This window comes from Microtus ochrogaster, chromosome 16, assembly GCF_000317375.1.
Source record: "Microtus ochrogaster isolate Prairie Vole_2 chromosome 16, MicOch1.0, whole genome shotgun sequence".
Lineage (NCBI taxonomy): Eukaryota > Metazoa > Chordata > Mammalia > Rodentia > Cricetidae > Microtus > Microtus ochrogaster.
This window is the reverse complement of record NC_022018.1, coordinates 40400676-40408894: the sequence shown is the minus strand read 5'-3', so window position 1 is coordinate 40408894 and position 8219 is coordinate 40400676. Positions and strand designations below refer to the sequence as shown.

At 43.5% G+C, this 8219-nt stretch overlaps 1 protein-coding gene across 2 annotated transcripts in view; it reads left to right on the top strand.

The window, feature by feature from the left end:
* The first annotated feature begins 2819 nt into the window (after positions 1 to 2819).
* The window catches only part of Rpp40 (ribonuclease P/MRP subunit p40), a 10114-nt gene continuing 4714 nt past the window's right edge, over positions 2820 to 8219 (top strand). For both annotated transcript variants that reach the window (XM_013349098.1, XM_005355042.2), the window contains exons 1-5: positions 2820 to 2996; positions 4516 to 4660; positions 5531 to 5599; positions 7027 to 7122; positions 7916 to 8041. In XM_013349098.1, the coding sequence (XP_013204552.1) occupies positions 2874 to 2996; positions 4516 to 4660; positions 5531 to 5599; positions 7027 to 7122; positions 7916 to 8041 (559 nt within the window). In that variant the 5' untranslated portion in view covers positions 2820 to 2873. The remainder of the gene's footprint in view (positions 2997 to 4515; positions 4661 to 5530; positions 5600 to 7026; positions 7123 to 7915; positions 8042 to 8219) is intronic.

Genomic DNA, 8219 nt, shown 5'->3' with positions numbered 1-8219 from the left:
TGACCTTTATACATTTGAATGCACATATATTCAAATCCAGATCCCATGAATGAGAGAAAACAAAGGATGCTGTTTTTCTGAGTCTGAGTTATTTCACTTAAAATAATGATCTCCGGTTCCATCTAGTCTCCTGGAAATGTCATGGCAAAAAAAAAAAAAAAAAAGAAAAGAAAACCTACTGCGTACATAAACCCTTATCTTTCTCTATGCTTTTTTTTTTTTGAGCCAGTATTTTTTTTTTTTTTTTTTTTTTTTTTTTTTTTTTTTGAGACAGGGTTTCTCTGTAGCTTTGGTGCCTGTCCTGGAACTAGCTCATGTAGACCAGGCTGCCTCAAACTCACAGACATCCACCTGCCTCTGCCTCCCTACTGCTGGGATTAAAGGCGTGCACAGCTGCCGCCGCCGCCACCACCACCCAGCTCACTCTGCAATCCAGGCAGGCCTGCAGCTGCCTAGCTAAACCAGGAAGGCCTTAAGCTCTTAGCAAACCTCCTGCCTCAGCCTCCCAAGTGCCATCAGATCAGCACGCTTTCTTTCTGAATTCATATTGACGGGGCGAGCAAGCAGGTTCCAGTATAGTAATGAACATGGGTGTGCGATCATCTCTGTGCCGTACAGAGTTAGAATCTTTCAGCTATGCACATACCTGGGAGTGGAGCTGGTTCACACGGTAGCTCTGTTTTAGTTGTTTTGGGGCACTGATTTCCATAGTGGCTGCACTAATTTACATCTCCAAAAGCAGTGCATGAGGGTCCATTTTCCCCGAACCAGAATTGCTGTTTGTTTTCTTGACGACAGTTGTTTTGACAGATATGAGCTGGAATCTCAGTGCCTGGTTTTTTGTACTGGGATTTCTCTATCGGTGAAGGTTGGGGAATCCTTTTCCACACATTTACTGGCAACGTGTATGTTCTCCTTTTGAGAACTGTCTGATTCATTTGCACATTTATACATGGGATTATTTTGATGTTTGGTTTTGGGGGTTCTTTTAGGATCTAGATAGTGATCCCCTGTCTGCTGTATATTTGGCAAAGATTTTCTCCCATTCTACCAGCTGTGTCTTCACTGTGCTACGCAGAAGGTTTTACTGTTATGTAGTCTTATTTAGGATCATCCCTTATGCTTTTGGAACCCTTTTCAGCAGTCCTTGCCTCTGTCTATATCTTGAAGCACTCTGCCTGTATTTTTCTCTAGCAGTTTCAGACTCTGCGGTTTTACATTGAGGTCTGGCTTGGTTACTTTTCTGTTGCCGTGATACGTACCTTCCAGCAAGGCTTCTCAAACACCACCGCCAACTGGGGACCCAGTGCTCAAATACACACATCTATGGGGGCATTTTTCATTCAAGCCACGCATTCTGCTCCTGGTCCCTGCAGGCTCGTGGCATAAAATGTTCGTGATGTAAAATACATTTAGTCCAACTTCAAAAGTCCTATAGTCTCTAATAGTCTCAACACTGCCCAAAAGTCCAAAGTCTCTCTTGAAACTCAAGGCAATCCCTTAACTGTGACCCCCTGTAAAACAAAAATGCAAATCACATACTTCCAGCATACAACAACACAGAATAAATATTCCATTTCCAAAAGGGAGGAATTGAGCATAGTGAGGAAAAAACCAAGCAAAGCAGGCTGAAATCCAGCAGGGAAAACACCAAATCCACTGGCCAGTTTCAGGGGATGGTTTCAGCAGCCCTAGACAGCTCTGTCCCTCCAGCTTTGCGGCCAGCAACGTTTATGGCTCTGTGTTCCACTCCCTGCACGCAGCTAATGCCTCTAGTTTTGTTGGTTGGTTTTCTGTTGGATTACTGTTGGATCTCTTCTTTCTCGACACATCTGCACACAGGGATTGTGTGATGGATTCCTGCCTAGGTTGTCTTTACTCACTTTCCTCTCACAGTTTATTCTGTCTGCATTCTCACGATGCCGTTAAGCCTCTTCTATTAAATGCTGGCTTGGTGGAAATAGAAAGATTGTAAATGAAGCTGGGTGGTGGTGGCGCACACCTTTAATCCCAGCATTAGGGAGGCACAGGCAGGTGGATCTCTGTGAGTTCGAGCCCAACCTGGTCTATAAGAGTTAGTTCCAGGCCGGGCGGTGGTGGCGCACGCCTTTAATCCCAGCACTCGGGAGGCAGAGGCAGGTGGATCTCTGTGAGTTCGAGACCAGCCTGGTCTAGAGAGCTAGTTCCAGGACAGGTTCCAAAGCCACAGAGAAACCCTGTCTCGAAAAACCAAAAAAAAAAAAAAAAAAAAAAAAAAAAAAAAAAAAAAAGAGTTAGTTCCAGGACAGGCTCCAAAGCTACAGAAACCCTATCTTGGAAAACAAAGGAATCCTAGTGGATATAAAATGCTGAAATACCACATTATCTCCCCCCCACACACACACACACAATTTCCTATACCTTTTGGGAAGGCTCAGTGGGAACTCAGAGGTCTGTAGGTGAGTGTGCATTAGGAACTAGACCATGTCAGGAGTCAGGATCATAGAGTGCGTGCCACAAGGCAGGCGAGTTTCCTTACTGTACTGGACCTTTCCTATGTCTTATCTTCTTCCTATTTATAACGTGACAGAGAGCAAGCCTTCTCTGAGTTACTCCCTGGAGAAATGCTGTGGGATGGAATGAATATGTCAGGACCTCGAGAAGCTTCGGAGAAGCTCCTAAGTTCTTTAGCCGCATAGGAAACCCTCCTTTCACTCCTATCCAATGCGCTTAGAAATTGACAGCAGAAGGGAAGGAAAGAATTCGGGGCGTGAAGGGGGAGGGACGTGCATCAGAAAGGGACAAATGGTGGAGAGAGGGGCGGTCCGGGAGGCGGGGCGGCCCGGGAGGCGGGGCGGCCCGGGAGGCGGGGAGCACATCGACTCGTGCTTAACATGGCCACGCTGCGCAGACTGCAAGAGACTCCCAGGCACTTACTGGTCTGTGAGAAATCCAACTTTGGCCACAACAAGTCTCGCCATAAACATCTCGTGGAGACGCACTATCATAACTACAGGGTGAGTCAGACCCACCCGGCCTCCTTTGGCTGGGTGGGTAGAGCCTTTCTGGGCTTTCCTCGGCGGGACCTTTTCGTCTTGCGGGGGCGGGCAGAGTCTGTCGCCAAGCATCCTGGGAGCTGTATTCTCTTCAGTTTACCGATCACCTTTCTTTGAGGTGTGTAGGACTACAACTCCCAGCATGCACCGGACACAGGGCGGTGCTCCGCCCTTCAGGAAGAGTGGAGTTTTGGGTTGTTCGTTTTCTGAGTTTGGTTGTTTAATGCCGGGTTCAAGATTGAGTCTCCCAAGACCCACGGTAGCTAGGTGAAGAGTTAGGTAGGCACGGAAGAATTAGGAGTGTGACCTGAACAACGTGTAGCTGCCCTTCGCCCTAAATTTGTTCTGGTCTCTCCATAGCTCAACGTATGCCTCTTTCCAAAGCACCACCGTGTTTGACAAATAAGGAATTAAAAACAAAACAAAAAGCCTACCTTAATACGATAAGGGCCTAAGCATTTTACACCTTAAATATCTGCTTGGTATGTTTCTCAGAGACATCAACTGACGTCCTTGTCCCTGTGTCTCAGGCACAGGCTGATTGTTTGAGCTTTGCGGAATGGACTTTAGCTGTGGGGATCATTTGACATCCGCGCGGGTTTTAAGTCTCCGCTTCAGTTGAAATCTCATCCCTTCCTGCGTTCAGGAGTGTATCGCCTATTTTGCCTGGCCTGACACCTATTAACGTTGGTCTAGGAAATGGAAGCACCAGGAACGCATCTGTTTCTATCACACATCTATTTATAGAATGTCCCTAAACTCCCTATGCTCCCAGGAGCAGTTCCTTTGATTTCAGTGACTTCAGAGTAAACAAATCCAGGCATGTTGAATTATACTCTACTTCCTTGAATATGAAGTTTGTACTACATAGCATGTATTGTTCGTGTGCAAAAGATAAAATTTAAGCAAGACTTCCATTGCATTTCTGCTTGGTCTCGTGCTTCACATGGCAATGCAGAAATGAAAAGCTTGAGTAATCAAATGTTTGCCTGAGATTTGATAGATTAAAAGATTTGTTGCTTGGGCTGGAGGGATGGCTCAGCAGTTGAGAGTATTGACTGCTCTTCCAGAGGGCCTGAGTTCAATTCCCAGCAACCAACCACATGGTGGCTCACAACCATCCATAATGAGTTCTGGTGCCCTCTTTTGGTGTGAAGCCATTCATGCAGGCAGAACACTATACATACTAAATAAATCTTTAAAAAAATGTGTTGTCTAGCAGAACAGTGGTAGTACACACCTTTAATCCCAGGCCAAGGTGGCTAGATCTCTGAGTTCAAGGTCCACTTGACAGTTTCTTGTCAAGAAAAAAAAACCTTGTCTCAGAAAAAAAAAATCAAACTTTAAAATGATTTGTTGCCAATGTTTGTATGTCCCAGTAAAACCTGTGAAGGAATAGCTAGCAATTTTAATATTTCACTTCTGAAGACATGGTGTTGATCTTCATAGAATATAACTTTGTACTTCTACTTTCCAATAGGTTTCATTTCTTATTCCTGAATGTGGGATGCTGTCAAAAGAACTGAAAAGCCTGGTTATGGAAATTGGGCCCTATTACTCTGTGAAGAGCTTACCTCTTCATGAATTAATTACACGTGAATTCATCCAGACCTTTGTAAAGAAAGGTAAGAAAAGGTGTCTAGCGTCTCATATGAACAAGGCAAAATGAAGAGCTCTAGGAAGACCATAGCAGGTACTGGGGTACTTCACTTGTTTTCAGAAGGGCCTGTAGAGGATAGACCATGTGGTTAGCTGCACGCATCACTTCTCTGTCTGTCGGTATTGTTCATTCTCCTCCTTCCTGTGGCCTCTTTAGGTGATGGCTAGATATCCGACCAGATTTAATTAACCCTCGCAGCTACTCGGTGAAGCAGGTCGAATCCCTACTTAGCAGATGAGGAAGATTAAGTAGCTTCCGATTATTAGCTTGGTTAAGTAATTTTTGACTATTAACTTAGAACTTTGTGCCGGACGATGGTGGCGCATGCCTTTAATCCCAGCATTCGGGAGGCAGAGGCAGGCGGATCTCTGTGAGTTCGAGACCAGCCTGGTCTACAGAGCTAGTTCCAGGACAGGCTTCAAAGCCACAGAGAAACCCTGTCTCGAAAAACCAAAAAAATAAAATAAAATAAAATAAAAAAATAAAATAAAATAACTTAAATAACTTAGAACTTTGTCTCAAAGGTTTGTCCTCTTGCATCTTCTGCTGTGCAGCTTTCTTTCTGCTTGGATCCCCAAGCTTACAGGTTCTAGTCTCAGTCTGTTCTCAGCCTGTTGCTAGTAAACCTGCACAAAAAGACCCTGAATGGGTCCAGAGCAGGAACTTAGCACGTGTATGTTCCAACTTATCCCTGGCGGGCATTGGGCTTATTGAGTGACTTAGAGTAGTGCTAAACTCTGACTGTTACCTACCTGGAAGATTTGTTGTCATGTGAAAATAATTCATAAGAAAACATTGTGAAGGGTTAATTCTTTTTCTTGAATTTCTTTTACAGGTTCATTCTCTGCATTAACATACAATGCAAGTATTGATGAAGACAACGCTGTCGCCCTCCTACCAAATGGTGACAACATTCACTTTTTTTCTGTCTTTTTTCAGTTATAAAAGAAATCTGTATAGTTAAAAGAAAACAAAACAAAAAACTCTAGGGTGTAGAGAGATGGCTTAGCAGTTAAGAGCACTGGCTGGTCTTCCAAAGGACCAGGGTTTGGTTCCCAGCACCCACTTGATAGCTCACAACTCTCTGTCTGTAGCTCCAGTTCCAGGGAATCCAGAGCCCTTGTTTGGCCTCCACAGGCACACATATGATGCACAGACATACGTGTGAGCAAAACACCAGCACACATAGAAATATAAAATAATAATTTTTTTTTTTTTTTTTTAGTTTTCCCGAGACAGGGTTTCTCTATAGCTTTGGAGCCTGTCCTGGCACTAGCTCTTGTAGACCAGGCTGGCCTCAAACTCACAGAGATCCACCTGCCTCTGCCTCCCGAGTGCTGGGATTAAAGGCGTGGCCACCACCGCCCGGCCTAAAATAATAATTTTTAAAAGGTCAAATCATATAGCTCGAAACAGAGTGAAATGAAGCTCCTCCTTGAGTTTAGACGTCCTTCTTAGATGGAGCAGTTTGGCGTTTACCAGAATTTTCTATGATTTTATAAGCATTGAATTTTAACATTGGTTGTATTACATTGTTTCTCAGTAGTTGAGCTGTATGGCATAGACATGTTCGTCAGTGGAAACAGTTGTGAGTTAGAGCTTTTTGTTTTGTTGTGAGATGGGATCTTGCCATTTAGCCCAGGTTGGGTTCGAGTTTCGCTTAGCTTCCCAAGCGTTGGGAATACAAATGTGAACCAGCACATCCCTACCTGGCTCTAACATAGTTTTTAAATGTCTTGAAGATAGTTGAAGTAGGAGCTGGAGAAATGGTTCATCAGCTAAGAGTGCTTACTGCCATTGCAGAGGACCCAGCTTCAGTTCCCAGTATCCACATGGCAGCTCACAGCTCAAGTTCCAGGAGATCTGATAACCTCTTCTGACCTCCACAGGCTCTTTGGTGTATTTGCATACGCCCAGGCACATAAATACACATAAAATTAAATCATATTTAAATTTGGGAAGAAGGTATTTGAAGTTGTATACAGACCAGAGTTTGGTGGTTTCTTACTTAATATAATTACAGTTATTTCTAGTTTCACTACTGTAATATCTACATATGTGTATATGATAGATAATATCACCAAGCATGGTGTCTTACATCTATAATCCCTATATTTGGAAGGCTGAGGCAAGATGATGGCCACCAGTTTGAGGCCAGCCTCAGCAAGTCCCAGGCCAGTAAAGTACATGACTAGATAACATTAATGTGTTTTAAATAAGTTCTTCATATGTACTTACACTGCTGTTTCGCTGCCCAGTTGTCTACCTTCCTTAGAGAATATCAGCCATATTTTAACATTTCTCTTATGGGAACTATTTTTTGATTTATAGGAAAATTAATTTTATCATTGGATAAAGATACTTACGAAGAAACTGGGCTTCAAGGTCATCCATCTCGGTGTTCTGGCAGAAAACCTATGAGGTTTGGTAAGTACTATGTGTGGTCCACTGGAGTCTAGCCAGTCAGCTTTCTTGTAATAAAATGTAAATGTTGGCCACATCTCTGGTCTCTGTTCAGGAAAGATAGGGCTCTTTCTAGCCTCTGAAATCCTGACTCAAGGAGCTGTTGGTTGTGCTTCCCAGGGGCTTAATTGGTGCTATTTGACTGTTTCTGACTGTTTCTCTTCGCTGTACATAGCCTTGAATAAGGGTTGTAGAACTGGACTAGTCCTTTGTACGCAGTGGAGAGCAGCAACTTAGTGTGCTTGGCACACAATTTTTTTGTCCTTTTTAAGATTTATTTATTAAGCATACAATGTACTGCTGGCAAGGAAGGCACCAGATCTCATTACAGATGGTTGTGAACCACCACGTGGTTGCTGGGAATTGAACTCGAAACCTCTGGAAGAGCAACCAGTGCTCTTACCCTCTGAGCCATCTCTCCAGCTCCGGCACACAGTTTCTTTACTCTCAAGTGAAGAGGTGGTTTTGATGACACTGTGTGGTGTGGACTACAGTAACCAAGGTTGCCACATACACAGAAGATTGGAGTTGACCTCCTGAAGACCTCTGCCCTTGATCTTTGGCCTCGAAAGATTTAAAGTATTTAAAACAACTGTAGTAGAAATAACTTCCTGAGGGATGTGTTTTTGATAAAGGAAAAGGGGTGAAGAACAAAATAATCTGTGCTATATGTAAGCTTACTAAAACTTCAGGTGTTTCTCCGGGTTAGCTCTGTGTAATTTAAATGAAACATGGTTATTGCTTTTTCTACTTTAAGTTATCTCCATTGATTTAATGGATTTATCCCTTAACCTGGATTCTAAGAAGTATGAAAGAATATCTTGGTCCTTCAAAGAAAAGAAGCCTTTGAAGTTTGACTTTCTTTTGGCGTGGCATCCTACAGGTATGGAGTATAAACTTTATAATGATACAGTGGTTTTGAAATCTTGCTGTTGGCGGGGTGTGATGGAGGGTTGAGTTGAATGGAGGGTTGAATTGAGTTGTGATGGAGAGTTGAGTTGTGATGGAGGGTTGAGTTGTGATGGAGGGTTGAGTTGAGTTGTGATGGAGGGTTGAGTTGA